Genomic DNA, 17296 nt, shown 5'->3' with positions numbered 1-17296 from the left:
CTCGGATGCGGCGTTGAGGTCGGGGGAGTGGGTGGATGAGGGTGGCGGCCTGGGCATCGTCCAAGCGGCGGGAAGTGGGCGGCGGCGGCGAGGGCGGCATGGCCGAAGGTGGAAAATGGCCTATGTGCCACCTATGGGCGGGCCCGGAGACAAGGGAGAGCGTCCTATGTATCCGTGCAGTGTCCATGCCGACACAAACCAGGCCCAAATTGGGCCGGAAATGGGTAGCAGGTGGACGTCGGCGCATTGGGCTACGATTTCTGTTGTTTCGATCCAAACGGACGCGTGCGGACCAAATGGGTCGGCGCATTGAAGTTGGCCTAACCCGTGTTAGACTCCGATTATTGAGATTCTTTTGTAACCTTTGGCTTACGAGGTAGCAATTGAAATACCACCAAACAGTCAAACTAAGATGTTACGTCTACGGTCTACCTAGCACAGTTTAAACACTTTGGATGGCTGCGCCATTTGGTCACCAGCACTTGATAAAATGACTACACTGGTAACTGAAACACAGGCGATTTGGCTCTGGACCCTGATCAAGATCGGAGTTGCGCTCTCCTTAAATGCTACCAAACATACAGACTATAACATGTTACACCTAGCACGGTTTAAACACAAGTCAAAATCCGGGGCTCCAGTCCTTCAAACCCATGAAGCATTGCATCCCCAGCCGGCCTGAACCTCAGGATCAAACTGAACAGTCAATCTGGAGGTTCCGATAGCTACTGTGGAGTAATTAATGGCCTCGACCGGTTGCAGTCGGTGAACTGAAATGAAGAGAGAAGATTGTTCAAGAAAATTGAAAAGAGAAGAGACCAAATCTCGTGGGTTAATGATATCAAATCTTTCTTATTGACTCTGATATCCATCCAATGATGTAAAACGTGTGATTCTTTCGGACATTAGCAAACTTCAGAAAACAAGTTTGACCATTACTTCTGATTACAATATATCCATAAAATTAAAAAACAATGTGAAATTACTTTCTGAGGCAATTCAGACATATAATTTAAATTTTTCATGGTCAAATCTTCGGTTCACTCCATCCTTTCGATTCTCATACGAGCTAGCCAAAATGCATTCAGATAATTTCACTAAGAGTTAAAACGATGAAATACAAAAATACACAAATGCGTCTATATGCACGAATGGCTATTAATTGGTGGCCAATATTATAAATAGGAAAAGTTTCAATTACACAGAAAAGGAAAATAAAGTGCGAGCATATGACGTATCGGAGTTATAATTAAAGGGAATGATTTTCTGTTCAGAAAAACCCAATCAAGTTTAGGTATCTCTTGATGGAGATCCTACGGCCAATCTACGTTCTCCTTTCAATATATACCCTGCCACCTATCCCTAACCCTAGAAACCCATGCCTCTCCCAGCCCCCGCCGCCATCCGATTTCTCAATAGCGTCGCCTTCAAATCCAGCGAGGACCGTCGGGAGCTCCACCACCCCTTGTCTTCTCCAAGTGCCTCCTTCCATGCCCTCAAATCATCTCCCACTTCACAACCACCACCTTCAGGTAGTGAGGAGGAAATTTCGCGAAGGGAACTCGATGACACAATGTTCTCATGAGTGGTGTTAAGTTGTTTTGGCTGGCGATAATGCCCATGCACTCTTTTACACAGGTACCACAATCATGAACCTCGCCGGGATGAATTCTACCACTCCAAGCACTATTCTCCAAGCGAGTGGCAAGGTAAATCCTTTGATGATTCCTAAAAAATCATGACATAGATCTTTATCTTTTTTCTTAACCATTTTTGTATAATAATAAGAGAAAAGTACGCTTATGGTCTCTCAAGTTTACCAAAAGAATAAAAGTGGCCCCTCAAGAATTTTTGGGTGACATTTAGTTCCTCAAGTCAAGGGGAAAGAACAACGGTGCGCTGCTGCCATAGCTTCTACCAGCACCATCACCACAGAATGTTGGGTTTGGGAGAAAGGGGATCAGGGCACACCCGGGGGGGGGGGGGGGGGGGGGGATGTGCGTGGGTGATGGGTTTGACCAAATAGCCCATCCGATGTGACAAGTGAGGACAGAGAAAGCCGCTGCCACACGGCCGGTTTCCCACTGAAACCAGGTTTTGGATGAAACTTACCCGGTTTATACACTCGAGGGGCCAAATGTCACCCAAATTTTTTTGAGGGGCCAGTTGTATACTTTTGGTAAACTTGAGGGACCAAAAACATACTTTTTCGAATAATAAATCTTTTTTGCACTTGCATATGTGTAATCGGTCTGTCTATGTGTAAACTACAGATTGTATATTGATGAGGAAAGGAAGGATCAAGGTACCCTTTTGAATTCGCCTATGTATTACTTTCTATGTTTACCAGTACTAACTTATAGATCATCCATGCATCATGTTGCAAAACATGAACTATGAGCACATAAGATAGATCAATCAGCTTAGGACTGGTAGTAAGAAATCACAGTACTGCACAGGTCAGCCAGCTTAATTCACACACACTAATTAATACGAAATCACAGTATTGCAGTTCGACAAATTGAAAAAGTCAACTGCATCTGTATGACTGGAATAGAACTTTTGCATGTGAGATAGTGTTTTTCTAGCATAAGGTCAGAGCAAATCAGAGAGAGCGTACACGATAATTAATGGGGTAAAGGTGAAGTTCATCCCCAAAATGCATAAAAGTACAATACAGTCTCTCATGTAAAGATAATTTTTTTTGGCCAACCTAATGATAATATCCTATCTGCTCACTTCATGACATAGCACATTCCTGCAATAAAGAACAACTTATGAAAAAGTCGAAAACCTGATTTAGCCCCAAATCTGTTTCTTCAGACTATGAATCTGTTTTTCCAACTCAATCTTCTCGGCCTCTCGAGCTTCAGATGCTTGCTTAATCATTTCCATCGTCCCCACTTCCCGTTTTGGCTGGAAAAATTCTTGATCCGAATTTCTCCTGCTTGGGCCCGCCTGGCCATATTTGGCCTGCCCAAATGGCCTAAGATAGTACGGTGTTCTAGCACAAACCACTCTCTCGGCTACCTCAACATTTTCGTTCACCGGTTCGGATGATTTCGTAAGCATCGCGGCCACCTCAACATCCTTTTCAGATTCTTTGAGGGAGTCATTATCGTTGATGGCCACGATGTCTTCAGATGTTGACTGCAGATCAACCACAGTAGCTTCTTCCATCATTCTTTTACTCGGATGAACCAGCTTCTTTGTCCTTGCAGCATTAGCAACATGAGCTGCGCATGCGGACGAGTATGGCTCCCACCACCGCGCATACTCAACGGTCACGCCGGCGTCGCGATTTGGAAAGATGAATGCAAAGGATCTAGCCTCTATCTTATAGGTTGACCACGCGGCCACTGGATCCGAGTTGACACGACAGACATCCCCGGGCACGTCCTGATCGAAGCCCAGCTGCCGCGCGACACGGTGCGGACAGTACTGCTCGATGCAATCGATGCCCACCAGCTCGCAAGGGTGAAGGCATAGCGCCATGGCTAGCAGCTCCTCGCTTCTTGCTATGTCCTGGCCATGGACCCGACGGCCGCCATTGCCGGGTGGCACGCCAAAGCTGCTGCTGCCATAAGGCATCCACTCAAATCTCCCTGGTGACATGAACACAGCATGGATGTACCTCGGGTCAAGCAGCTCTCTGACGTTGTGCCACTTTGCAGCCCTGGCCGGCACGCCGTTGTCATTGTTGTGGGCGGATACCTTCTTCTCTGGGCGAAGCTCCGGGAACCGCTCCCAGACCCAAAGCTGGAGGATCTGGAGCGGGGCACACCCGGCGAGCGTGGACAAGCACTTGTAGATGCTAGCAAGCGCCGCAGGTGCGAGAGCCACGGGCTGGCCGCGTGCCAGTTGGGCGGCGATGGGGAGCACCCGCGCCAGAACCACGTCACACGGCGGCGACGGGAGCACGTACTCAGACAGCCACATGGCCAAGAACGCCCCGTGCTCGAGCAATCCAGCGGCCTTGTCTCCACGGTCGCCTCCTGCATCAGTTTCCGGTGGCCGCTCGAGGAAGTACTTTACCCACGAGGAATAGTTTGGCTTCTTGCTCTTGCTCCGGTTCAGAGCGCTCCGAACGCCCTCAAGGGCGTGCACGTCCCCGCGCAGCGCGTCCGGCAACGCCGCGCACACGGGCATGCCCAATAGAGGTAGCCCCCCGAGCACGGCCACGTCCTCCAGCGTCACCGTGGCCTCGCCCCACGGGAAGACGAACGTGCCGGTCTCTCTGGACCAGAACGCCGCGAGCTGGAGCAGCAGATCTTCGTCACGCCGAACCCGCCATGTGGTTGAGAGGATGGCGTCAAATATACCAACTCTCTTCCACAGGCCCTCGTGCAGTGGCCGAAGCTTGGTCACCCAGCACCTCCACAGCTTCGAGGAGGAGGGCCAGCCCCTCCATTCCACCCGGATCTCGCCATGAAGAAAGGGGCCTCCACTGCGTCGCGGGGATGGCAGCACGGGGGGACGAGTGGCGTCCGCGCGGGGTAGGAGGAAGTAGGCCGATCGGGCGGTTGGATGGGAGCGGTCCGCGCCGGAGATGTCCGTGGCAGTGGATTCCTGGACCAGGAGCTCCTCCTCATTGGACATGGCAGAGGGGTTTTTTCCTGTGGTTTGGTTTAGTTGAGAGAGAGAGAGAGTGGGGATTGGCACAGAAAGGATCCTATATATATACTCCTTCCGTCCGAAAATACTTGTCATCAAAATGGATAAAAAGGATGTATCTAGAATTAATATACGTCTAAATACATCTTTTTTGTTCATTTTGATGACAAGTATTTTCAGACGGAGGGAGTACTTTAATAGTTTATATATCTTCAATATCTCCATTTACCTCAACATGCACACATTATACCTCACCGCAAATATCACATCATCACCCCACTAGTTATTTCTCTTACCATGCATGGGAAAGTTATTTATGTTCTCTCTCAACATACACACATCCCAAGTCACCAAACATGTCACTTTATCACATACTGGAGAATGCTACATATATTCTCCAAAATATTTACAATTATATAATAATTAAGTACAATAAATTATACATATTTACATTTACATTTTCATGTCCTAATTTCAAAGAACCAAATCTTATCAAATATTAGCTAGAATAAATTATATGCATTTAAATTTACATTTTCGTATCCTAATTTTGGAGAACCAAACCTTATCAAATATATTGCAACCAATTTTCGCAGCAACCGCAGGGTATCATGTAGTTAAGTGTGAACACGAGTGCAACACTCCATCCTAGTGACTTCCAATGTGAAGAATATTGATTTATAGATGAGAAATTTGTGGTACATGCAATTTATTATGAACCATTTATTTAGTATGGTCGGATGGTTCATGTCAACATACCAGTATCTCCTTTCATGCAATAGGTGATAATATTTATTTTTAGAAGGAATAGAAATATAGCACTGATACATATCTACGGTATAATGTGCAACAAGACAATAAAATAACAAATAGGTTGACTAATGCATATTATATGCTACAGACAACATTGGTATATAGCTAAACATTGTACATCTATAAGACAACTATTGATTGTTTAAAATTAATGTCAAATTTTATATGCCAATCTAGAAGAAATATATTCAATGAAAAACAATCAATAGGAATGATGGGATATCTTATAATCAAGAGCATGAGCAGGATGGGATATCTTCAAAGTTTAGTCCCTAATATAATATTAATATCCTAAATTAAAGAATTAAATATATTGGGATTTATTTATTAATTTATAAATTATAAGTGAGTGATATTTGAAGATAAATCTAAAATTAATTATCATTAATTTTTATACATTTCCTTTTTTACCATGCTTTAATGATTTTATTGACCAAATATATAAATAATTAATGCTAATCACAAAATATATAAAAATTAATGCTAATTAATTTTAGATTATCTTCAAATAATAAACTATCATTATATCATGGTACTAAATAAGAATATATATATATATATATATATATATATAAATTAATGCTAATTAATTTTAGCTTTCTCTTTGAATTTAACCCACTTATATTTTCTAAAATTAAAAATAATTTCCAACAATTAATTTAGGATATTAATACAATATAAGTGACTTAACTTCAAAGATATCCCATCCTACTCATGCTCTTGATTATAAGATAACCCATCATTGCTATTGATTATTGTATATTGATTGTAATTCTTCTAGCATTGCCATATATACATATATATTTTTCTTTCCACATATAAAATTTGACGTTCATTTTAAATAATCAATAGTTGTCTTGTAAAATTTAGATGTACAATGTTTAGATACCAATGTTGTTTGTAGCATATAATATGCATTAGTCAACCTGTTAGTTTTTTCTTGTCTTGTTGCGCATTATACTATATATATATGCATCAATGCTACATTTTTGTTCCTTGTAAAAATAAATATTAGTCACCTATTGCATCAAAGGAGATATTGATGTGTTGACATCAACCATCTCATCATACTAAATAAATGGTTCATGATAAATTGCATGTACCACAAATATCCCATCTATAGATCAATCTTCTTGACATTTCAAGTCACTACTTTGGAGGGTTGCACTTTTGCTCACACTTAACTACTTTACCCCCCACGCGTTGCTACAACAACTGGTTGCAATATATTTGATAAGGTTTGATTATCTGAAATTAGGATATGAAAATATAAATTTAAGTACATATAATTTATTATATGCAATATTTGATAAGTTTTAGTTCTCTGAAAGTATGATATGGAAATGTAAATTTAAATACATATACTTTATTGTATCTAATTATTATACAATTATAAATATTTTGTATAATATAAGTAGCATTGTCCAAGTATGTAATAAAGTGACATGTTTGGTGAGTTGAGATGTGTGCATGTTGAGAGAGAACATAAATAGCATTCCCCATGCATGATAAGAGAAATATTTGGTCGGGTGATTATTTGACATGTGTGATGAGGTGGCATGTGTGCATGTTGAAAGAAATGGAGATAGTGGGGATCAACTATTTAGGTATATAGGACTCCTCTCCATGGCAGACCCCACTCTCTATCTCTCTCAAACAAACTAAACCAAACCACATGAAACCCCCCTCTGTAATGTCCAACAAGGAGGAGCTCTTGGTCCAGGAATCCATTGCAATGAACATCTTCGACACAGATCGCTCCCGCCCAACCCCCCGATCATCCTACTTCATCCTGCTCCATGCGAATGCCACTCGTCTCTCAGTCGTGCCCTCCCTGCGACGTATTGGAGGCCCCTTTCTTGGTGACGAGCTCCGGGTGGAATGGAAGGGCTAGCCCGCCTGCTCGAAGTTGTGTAGGCGCTAGGTGACCATGCTTCGGCCGCTTCTTGAGGGCCTGTGGAAGAGAGTTGATATATTTGACGTCATTATCTCAACCACATGTCATGTGGGGTGTGACGAGGATCTACTGGTCTAGCTCGCAACATTCTGATCTAGAGATACAAACATGTTCTTCTTCTTGTGGGGCGAGACCACGGTGACGATGGAGGACGTGGTCATGCTGGGGGGTTGGGCTACCCTTGTTGGGCAAGCTCCTCAATGCGTTTTTGTTGGACGCGCTGCGCGTCGACGTGCACACCCTTGAGGGCATTCAGATAATTCATTGCTATCACACACTGCAAATGATATGTACATTTGGATGAAGCATTGTCCTATCAGAAGGTTTATATTATGTAGGTGCACTACAAAACAGAGGGCTTTTAGCAACGGTTCACTTGTGTCATGTGAAACCAATTTTCGCCACCAAAAATGTGACGGTGAGGATTTTCGGCCGTCACCACTGAAGCATCACAATAAATAAAACCTCGATGGTTCCACATTTTTTTTCACCTAAGATCATATCTTAGATGACAAACCCAGTTTTATCACCTATGTGCATTTTCGGTGACGGCCAAGACTGTAATATTTGATTGGCCAATTTGTCACCTAATATAGTTTATGGTGACGATAATCCATCACTAGTAACAGGTTTGTCTGTTCGGCTAGTCAACGATCATGACAAATGGTCCCAGGATATGCTAAGGTGGTTGCTTCCATGTCGGCCCGACCGAGGTTTTATCATCGAAGGGGTCGTTAGTAATAGAGCAGGTTCCAATTCATCAATCATATGTAGATATGTATTTTGTATATAGTCATACGTGACTGCAATAAGAACTTGCATAACATTTTTTGTCCTACCCTCCCGTGGCAGCAGGGTCCTAATGGAAACTAAGGATAATTAAGGCGCTTCTTTTAATAGAGAATCAGAACAAAGCATTTACACATAGTGATTACATGAACTCCTCAAATTGTAGTCATCTCCGGAGAGTATCTCAATTATTGTCACCTTGGGGTCTACAGTTCAAAAACAATAACAGGTGCATACAACATGCAGATATGATCAATATCCCACATATATTCATGAAAACATAATAGGTTCATATCTGAAATCATGGCGCTCGGACCCTAGTGACAAGGATTAAGCATAGTAAAGTCATAACAACATCAATCTCAGAACATAGTGGATACTAGAGATCAAGCCCTAAGAGCAACTCTAGCAGACCCCGCATCCGCCCCCGACCCGCAAAATAACTGCCAAAATGCGGGTATGGGCTGGAAAACCTGCCTGACCAGACCCCGCATCCGACCCCAACCCGGGAAAACGCGGGTTTCCCCCTCGCGGCTGCGGTGCCCTGCATCAGAGAGAAGAAGTTGGCGGGAGGGCCATTTCAGCCCCGCGCGCCTTTCCCCCCTCCTTCCGCCGCCGCCCGCCCTTGCTTCCGCCTGCCCGCCGCCGGCGATTCCGGCCATATCTGCGGGCGGAATCACGCCGCGGGGCCACCCCACACCCTCCCGCGCCGAGCCGCTGCACCGACCCCCTGGATCCGGCGACAAGAGCCGCCCCTCGTCGTCGCCGCCGCCGGGGATCAACCACCGTCGAGCGCGCCCCCTCGTCGCCGCCCGGGATCAGCCGCCACCGGTTAGTCCCTTTTTTATGATATTTGCGAGTTGTGTAGTTGATTGACTTGCCGGTATGCGTGTAGATGGAGTTGACCCTCTGCGAGAAGTTCTTACTCTCCGATTCATCCGATTCGGACGACTCGGATGTTGAGACCATGCTTGCGACCTTTCGGCAGCAAACATTAGTCATGGCGCTTGCCGTGAAGGAGCATGAAGACGAGCACCGGAAGAGGAGGCGAGGATCGACTGTCGGGCGTCTGTGCATTCCTCGGAATCGCCATCTTGGGAACGAGATGTTGATGCAAGACTATTTCGCGGAGAATCCTACATATCCTCCGCACCTCTTCCGGAGAAGGTACCGAATGCGCCGATCCCTCTTTGTGAAATTTGTTCAAGCTTGCGAGGCAAATTGCCGGTATTTTACTCAAAGAAGGAATGTCGTGGGCTTAAAGGGATTTAGTGCATATCAAAAAATCTCCGCAGCTATGCGGGTGATTGCATATGGCATTCCGGCTGACTATGTCGATGAGTATCTTCGCATTGGTGAAGATAGCACAATTGAGTCTGTGCGTAGATTTACAAAAGTGATCGTCCGTGTCTTTGGTCCTGAGTATCTTCGGGTACCCAATGAAGATGACACAAAGAAACTGATGGCATCTAATGAGATGAGAGGTTGGTCTGGCATGCTAGGTAGCATTGATGGTATGCATTGGAATTGGAAAAATTTCCCCAAGGCTTAGCAAGGAATGTATTGTGGCAAGTCTCGTGATGCAACAATTGTGCTAGAGGCCGTAGCATCCGAGGATTTATGGATTTGGCATTGCTTTTTTGGTATGCCGGGCACTCTCAATGATATCAATGTGTTGCAACGGTCCATTTGTTTGCTAGGCTTGCTAGTGGTGATGCTCCTGCTTGCAACTACACTATCAATGGGCATGAATACACAAAGGGGTACTATCTTGCAGATGGTATATACCCTCCTTGGTGCACATTTGTCAAGAGCATCAAAGAACCCAAAACAAAAAAACAATGTGAATTTGCAAGGGTGCAAGAGGCAGCCCTAAAAGACATTGAAAGAGCATTTGGTGTTTTGCAATCTAGGTTTGCCATTGTCCGTGGTCCTGCTCGTTTTTGGGATAAGAAAACCTTGAAGAACATCATGACATGCTGTGTTATCCTGCACAATATGATTCTTGAAGATGAAAGATGAATGAACTTAGAATTCTTTTACGACAATGTGGGTAGCCGTGTCAAACCAGCTAGAGACCCAAACCGCATTAGAGCTTTTCTTCAGACATACAAGGAGATTGAAAATGCAGACACACACTTTCAACTTCAGGATGATCTCATTGAGCACCATTGGCAAAGGGCTGGACAGTGACTAATTTTTTTATTCATTTGTATTTGTATTCATGACAAGTTCTGTATTGCATTATTTAAGTTTGCTACGGTGATTTGAATAATTATTTGTAATGCGGATGATTATTGTATTATGTTTGATTTGAATAATTCAGTTTGTTTTCGATTGTTGAATTATGTTGGATTTGATATTTGCGGGCCGATGATATGCGGGATGCAGCGGCGCAAAGAGCAGACCCCGCAAAGCCGACCCGTAAAAAGGCATATTCCGCGGATATACTTTTTTACGGATCCGTTTGGGGGGTCTGCATCTGTGCCAGCCCGAGCTAGCCCGCAAAAGCGGTTTTGCACGAACTGCAAACGCGTTTTGCGGGCCGGCGGGATGCGGGGTCTGCTAGAGTTGCTCTAACAAATTGATATGATTACATAAGAAATTTCATCCAATCTCATCTACCTCCAGTATGCCTATAAGAAGATTACTCACACATGATTATGAGCATCATGAAATTGTTGATGGAGAAGGGTTGATGATGTCGACAGTGATGATACCCTCTCTTCGAAGCCACGAACAGACTCCATAGGGCTCCCGACAAAGAAATTGACGATGGTGGCGGCTCTATATCGTAAAGCGCGATAACATTTTCTGTCTGATTTTATTCCGAGCGGATGTGAATTTATAGCGTTGGAATTAGATCAAGAGGACGCTCCGGGGCCCGCGCCACTTGTCCATGTGGGCACCCCCGGCCTCTTTTTGATACTTTTTGGCTCCAGTATTTTTTATATTTTCCAAAATAAATCTCCAAAATTTTCCAGTCCAATACCGGGAAGTTTTATTTCTGCACAAAAACAACACTATGGTAATCCTGCTGAAAACAGCGTCAATCTGGGTTAATTTTACTCAAACCATGCAAATTAGAGGCCAGAACAAGAGCAAAAGTGTTTGGAAAAGTATATACGCTGGAGACGTATCAAAGATTTTGATGCGAGAAATCCAACAGTGAAAACAGTTCAAAATTTGGACCAGTGATTTAACAGACAAAGTGTTTTGAATATATGAATCAACGTAAAATGGGAAAACTCTCAGGTTGCGGTAAGCGGCGCACCTACAGTACGCCACTTATCAACCACTCAGGTTGTGGAGAATGAATTCCATGCTTTAGTCACATGTGATCATGCGCGTACTCTGTGGACAAACATGCGTGCTAGATGGCCTCTCCCGTCGGATAATCTGCTGATCAATACCGGCAAGGAATAGCTTCTGAACCTACTCACTCAATGCTCTGATCAGGTTCGAGACATGGTGATCATGTTGGTCTGGCGTATATGGCAGTTGCGGAACGATTGCTCACATGGCAAGGATGTACCATAGGTGGTGGCAACAGTGGAGTATCTGGACAGTTACTACAAATCCATTCGGCTCGCTAGTCGCTTTACCACGGAAGAAATAATAAAAGGAAAAATGCCGGTCTCGGATCAGAAGGGCGACACTCAGTTCAAACATCCAGCGCCGCCATGGTTGGCTCCTGGGCTAGGGACTATCGCGCTTTCCGATGATGGTTCCTTCCGGGAGGCAGACGGCTCGGCAGCGACCGGAATCGTGTTGAGAAATGGGTCAGGTACGATTTTGTTGGCGGCTTATTGTTACATGTTTAACTGTAATGATGCTTTGGAGGCGGAGATCCATGCTATCATGCAGGGTATGGCTTTGGCCATCCAACACACAGTACTTCCGGTGGTTGTGCAGTCGGACTCGGCGATTGGCCTCTCAGTGTTGGCTACTGATGGCCTCACCAAATCAGCATATGGGCATTTGGTACTGGAGATTAAAGAGCTGATGAAGGAAAGAGAGTTTTTACCTCAGAAATTACACCGTAGTCAGAATAGTGTTGCAGATCGGTTGGCAAACTATAGCCGCATCGAGAGAACCACGGCTGTGTGGGTTCACTCGGTTCCACCATGTATTGAGGATCTTTGGCCTCTCGATTGTAACTCTGTGACAATGCAATAAAACTCCCTTTTATCCCGCAAAAAAAACCCTCTGAGAAGGTGAGAATGATCTTTGCATGAGGTGCCCCTTAATTAGGGATCTCGCCCTTTTATAGTTTCTCCCTCATTTGACAGTTTTCGTGGGAGCTCCTAGGTCTAATAGCGACGAGGGGCACAGGGGCAGCCCGGCTAGCCGGCCCATTGGAGGATTGTACTATTGTAGTAACGGGCACTTTAGGGACCGATTACTAGTGCCTAATTCCTGACATGTGGTTCACTGTAGCAATGCTTTTGAGAATGTGAACAATATTTTAAAAAATAAATAGTTTTTGAAACATGAACATTATTTAAATTTGTGAACAATTTTTTCAAACATGAACTTTTTTTAAAAGGCGAGCAATGTTTGATCATTGTGACCATTTTTTGAAAGAAGCAAACAATTTTGGAATAAATGAAATAATTTTTAAAAAACATGAACAAATTATGAAATTCCAACTTTTGAACATTTTTGTGAAACCATGAACTAATATTTTTTAAAATAAATACTTTTGATTTTTTGAAATATTTTTTAAAATCATGAACAATTTTTTGAATTTGAAAAATAATTATTTTTATAAAAAAGCTAGAAAACTGAAACAACCAATAAAGAAAACAACAGGGATTCAGGAACCTTTTTGATGATCCAATAAAAGAAAACGGGGGAGAGCACTCTAAAACAAATTCAAAACCCCAAAAACCAAGCAGGCATCCTTTTATCTCCATATGTTGCATTGCAATATAATTTTTCATTGTTTTGCATAACATCCGAAAGATTGTCTTACATTTTGGCATACCGACTAAAATCTAATTTATCAAGCATCTTCATGTAACTCTTCGAGTGAAATACTTCCTCTGACCCAAAATAAGTGACTTCTTTTTTTACTTCACGAACACTAGCAGGGTCATAAGACTTTTTAGATGATGCCACGACGTACAAGTGAAAAAAAGTCGATATAGTTGTCGTAGCAATATAAACATGGATGGGCAACCTTGGATATACTCAGAACTGTAGTTCCGAACAATGCGATTTTTTCTCGAATCCACAAAAATCAAAAGAGAAATATTTTTATTAAATACCAAATATGTTAAAATCTAACTATGCAAGTACGTAGTACACCTACTAGTTATCTTCTAAAACAGGTATGTTCGTTTTCACTTTGCACCTTTACTCTCGTGTACCCTGTCTGTATTCTTCCGTGGATCCGTCTAAGAATTCAACATTAGTTTTAAGAACAATGACACTGTTTATTTTCACTGGTCGTGTAAGTGCTACACTTCACCATGCTCTGAACTGAAATTATTTTCATGGTATGTAAGTAATACTCCCTCCGATCCAAAATAAGTGGTTGAATTAAAACCACAACACTTATTTTGCAGTGACCTTGGATGATTCCTCACTGCACTCACCCAAACTCCTTTGCATTAGATGGAGCTTGCTCAGGAAATTAGCCCTACGTCTAACATTTCTCATCCATCTCGCCACAAAATCATTCAACACATGCCTACGCGTCACTGTAATGATGCTATTCAGCCTCTCCATTGTGCATTGAGATCTCTTGTGCATATGCCTCAACACATTGCGGAATAGAGAACACAAAATCTGCAGGTTTCATTGGAGGCAGTCCCTTCCTTTTAAGAATTAAGGCAACTCCTGATCCAAATTTCAAAGCCTAGCTGCCTCGCAGCACGAATTGATAAGAGAAATGCAAACTATAAACAATAGTACAGAACTTAAATGAGAGCCAGAGCAAGCTATCTCCAACTTCAGAATGAGTATAAAATACAGAAGCAAGACGTAAAGAACCCCTTCCAGATGAAACCGAATAGTAAAAAACACAAAGGCAAGAATCGGATGTGGCACGCAACCATACTTTGAACATTCATTAAGCAGCCCATGAATATTTCTTTAGACCCACAAGCAACACAAGATTGCACATTCAGAACAGTCCTGCAGCTAACTACATACAGAAAGTATTTTTGCCGACACTATAAACCAATGCAGTCGTTAGCATTTTCATCTTTGCCGAGTGTTTTTCCCTAGCACTCGGCGAACTGTTTTAGAAAATAAATAAATTCAAATGCGGTACTTAGGTACTTAGTATAAATTTTGTTGAAAGTTTGAGCTTGGGAACTTAGGTTTTGTTTCTACCAAATGGTTGGTTTCAGTTGAGAATTTATCATTTATTTCCAACTGGAAATCACTTCATTCAGAGAAATGAATTTTGTCTCCACAATGTTCATACTATGGCAGTGTTCCAAAACTTTGGGATTCCTCAGCCTTTCACATTCGCAAGCCAGTGTTATACTCTGGAATTTGAAAGGGAGGACATCCATGTCTAATCTGTTTTTATCTCACGGGAAATCAAAAGAGCACTTTCGCTTCCTCTGTCGGCTATTTAAACTGATGCATAAACAGGGCAACATTTAGCAGAGGATGAAACAAGAAACCGGTCTTGGATAATGCGAATATTGAATAGAAACTTTGAACAAAAGTGTCACGATTGCATATTCGTGCCGCTTGAATAAAAGTGTCGGGATGGCTTGAACTGATAAGGTCAACAAAGACCTGGACGCCACCCGATTCTGCAACTGTTAAAATAGACTTTATTTCCTTTAGAAATCTTGCAACTAGGCATACGGTGCTGCTTTAACTCGGTACTTCTACTTCCCTCGAAAAAGTTCAGAAATTCTACTGGAGTGATGCAGTGTCAATAGAAAGCCTGAAATAACTCCCTGATTTGGTGCAAGAAAAGTGCAGAACAGAACACAGCTCTTGTAATTATTCACGCCTCCATCACATTGTGGAACAGAGAACACAAAAATCTGTATGTTCGTCTGATTCAAAGCTAGCTGCCTCACAACATGACATGGACAGTACTACGAGAAATACAAACTACAAATACTAGTACAGAATTAAAATGAGAACAAAGGCAAGCTTTGTGCAACTTCAGAGGTTGTATCTGCAGAGACTATTTGTGAAGGGAAAAGCACAGTGAAGAAAAATGAAGTATCTGAAATCGAGTACAGAAACACCTTCCAGATGAAATCGAGTAGCAAAAAACACAACAGCAAGAAGAATCTGATGTGACACGCAATATTTCTTCAAGCGGCAAGAATATTCATTGAGCAGTCACATGAACATTTCTTCAGTCCCACAAGCAGCACAAGATTACACATTCAGAACACAATGTTGCAGCTAACTACATACAGAATCCAATGGATTCATGAAACGCGTCTGAAGCCTAGGATGAGGTGAACTTGGTGACGGCCTTGGTGCCCTCGGAGACGGCGTGCTTGGCAAGCTCGCCGGGGAGGACGAGGCGGACGGAGGTCTGGATCTCCCGGGAGGTGATGGTGGGCTTCTTGTTGTAGCGGGCCAGCTTGGCAGACTCGCCGGCGAGCTTCTCGAAGATGTCGTTGATGAAGGAGTTCATGATGGACATGGCCTTGGAGGAGATGCCGATGTCCGGGTGCACCTGCTTCAGCACCTTGAAGATGTAGATCTTGTACGTCTCCACGCTCTTCTTGGCCTTCTTCTTCCCCTTCTTGTCGCCGCCCTCCTTGGACGCCGGCGGCCGCTTCTCTGCCTTGGGCTTCTTCCCCGCCGGGGCCTTCTCCGTGGCCACCGGCTTCTTCTCCGCCTTGGGCGCCATGGGAGCGGCTGCTGCTGATGATTCGAGGGTGTGGGGAGGTGGGGTTTGGATCGAAGGCGACGGGGGATGCAGATGCTGCGATGTGGGGAGGAGGGAGGGGGCGGCGAGATTTATATAGGAAACTGGAGGAGGAAGGACGCGGGCTGTGGTTGGTGGAGAAGCTGGTGCCTCGGATCGATGCCGTGGAGCGGTTTCAGCCGTCGGCTGATGTTTGGGTTGACGGCCCGGATGCGCTTTGGCGCGGATCGGTGACGTGGCTGAAACGTGCACGGGATACATGACTGGCAGCCGGCTGTGTGGCCATGCATGTGCATGTACCAGTACACACATCGTACCGTCAGTTGATATTTGACGCGTACCAACCAGGCGAAGCCCATACTTTCGGCTTTCATCCAATCCGGTTTTGGGAAGGTTTTAGATCCTTTCCTGAACCTTTTTTTTTCCTTTTTCTCTTCTGTTTGCCTTTTTATTTTCTCTTTTTCTTCTTTACTTTTTCATCCTTTTTTGCGAATTTTCTTTTCTAATCCGCGAACATTTTTTGTTGATCGGATTTAATTTTTGTTCATTGGATTTAGAAAACGTTCATCAAATTCAGAATTTGTTCGCCGAATTTAAAAAATGTGCATCAAATACGAAATCTGTTCATCGGTTTTCAAAAAATGTTCATCAAATTTCAAATTTTGTTCATCGAATTCAAAAAATCATTAATTTATTTTAAAAAAGGTTCAAATACAATTTTTGTCCATCAAGTTCGCAAAATGTTCATCGGATTCAAAATTTGTTCATCAAATACCAAATAATGTTCATCATTATTAAAAATGCTCATAAAAATTATTCATCAAAATAAAAAATGTTCATTCTTTTGAAATCACGAACATTTTTTTAATTCAAGAATTGTTTTTGAATTCGGTGAACTTTTTTTTTTATCTGCGAATGTTTTCTGGAAATCCGATTTTATTCAAAATCTCAAAGAAAAAAGACATGTCGCACCCCACATGGGTCGGCCCAAAAGGACGCGCAGGGGAGCGGAGGGCACGCCCGGCCGATCGCCAGCGTGCCACGCGCGGAATAGGGGCTCCCTGGACGGACCACACACGTTTTTTTTGGGATACGTTACACGCGCTTTTTGAAGGGCCAACTCTACGCGCCGGTCGACCGCCCAAATTTCAGCCTGTCACCGCGCGTGCTTAGATCAAACCATCCTATGTCATTAGATTGTCTTGTCTCGAATTCCACTTCAAAAGTGGTGCCATCAGCAGTAGTCGGCCACCCAT

General features: G+C 43.4%; 2 protein-coding genes across 2 annotated transcripts; one reads left to right on the top strand and one right to left on the bottom strand.

The window, feature by feature from the left end:
* The first annotated feature begins 11803 nt into the window (after nucleotides 1-11803).
* Nucleotides 11804-12352, top strand: LOC141025721 (uncharacterized). The gene has a single exon (XM_073501633.1). It carries the CDS (start codon nucleotides 11804-11806, stop codon nucleotides 12350-12352), a length of 549 nt encoding a protein of 182 aa, XP_073357734.1.
* Nucleotides 12353-15466: 3114 nt separating this feature from the next.
* LOC109786195 (histone H2B.3-like) lies at nucleotides 15467-16104 on the bottom strand. Its single transcript, XM_020344785.4, has one exon. The coding sequence runs from the start codon at nucleotides 16020-16022 to the stop codon at nucleotides 15612-15614; it is 411 nt and encodes a 136-aa protein (XP_020200374.1). The 5' UTR covers nucleotides 16023-16104; the 3' UTR covers nucleotides 15467-15611.
* Between the last annotated feature and the right edge of the window lie 1192 nt (nucleotides 16105-17296).

Source organism: Aegilops tauschii, chromosome 6, assembly GCF_002575655.3.
Source record: "Aegilops tauschii subsp. strangulata cultivar AL8/78 chromosome 6, Aet v6.0, whole genome shotgun sequence".
NCBI lineage: Eukaryota > Viridiplantae > Streptophyta > Magnoliopsida > Poales > Poaceae > Aegilops > Aegilops tauschii.
This window is presented reverse-complemented; position numbering and strand designations above follow the sequence as displayed.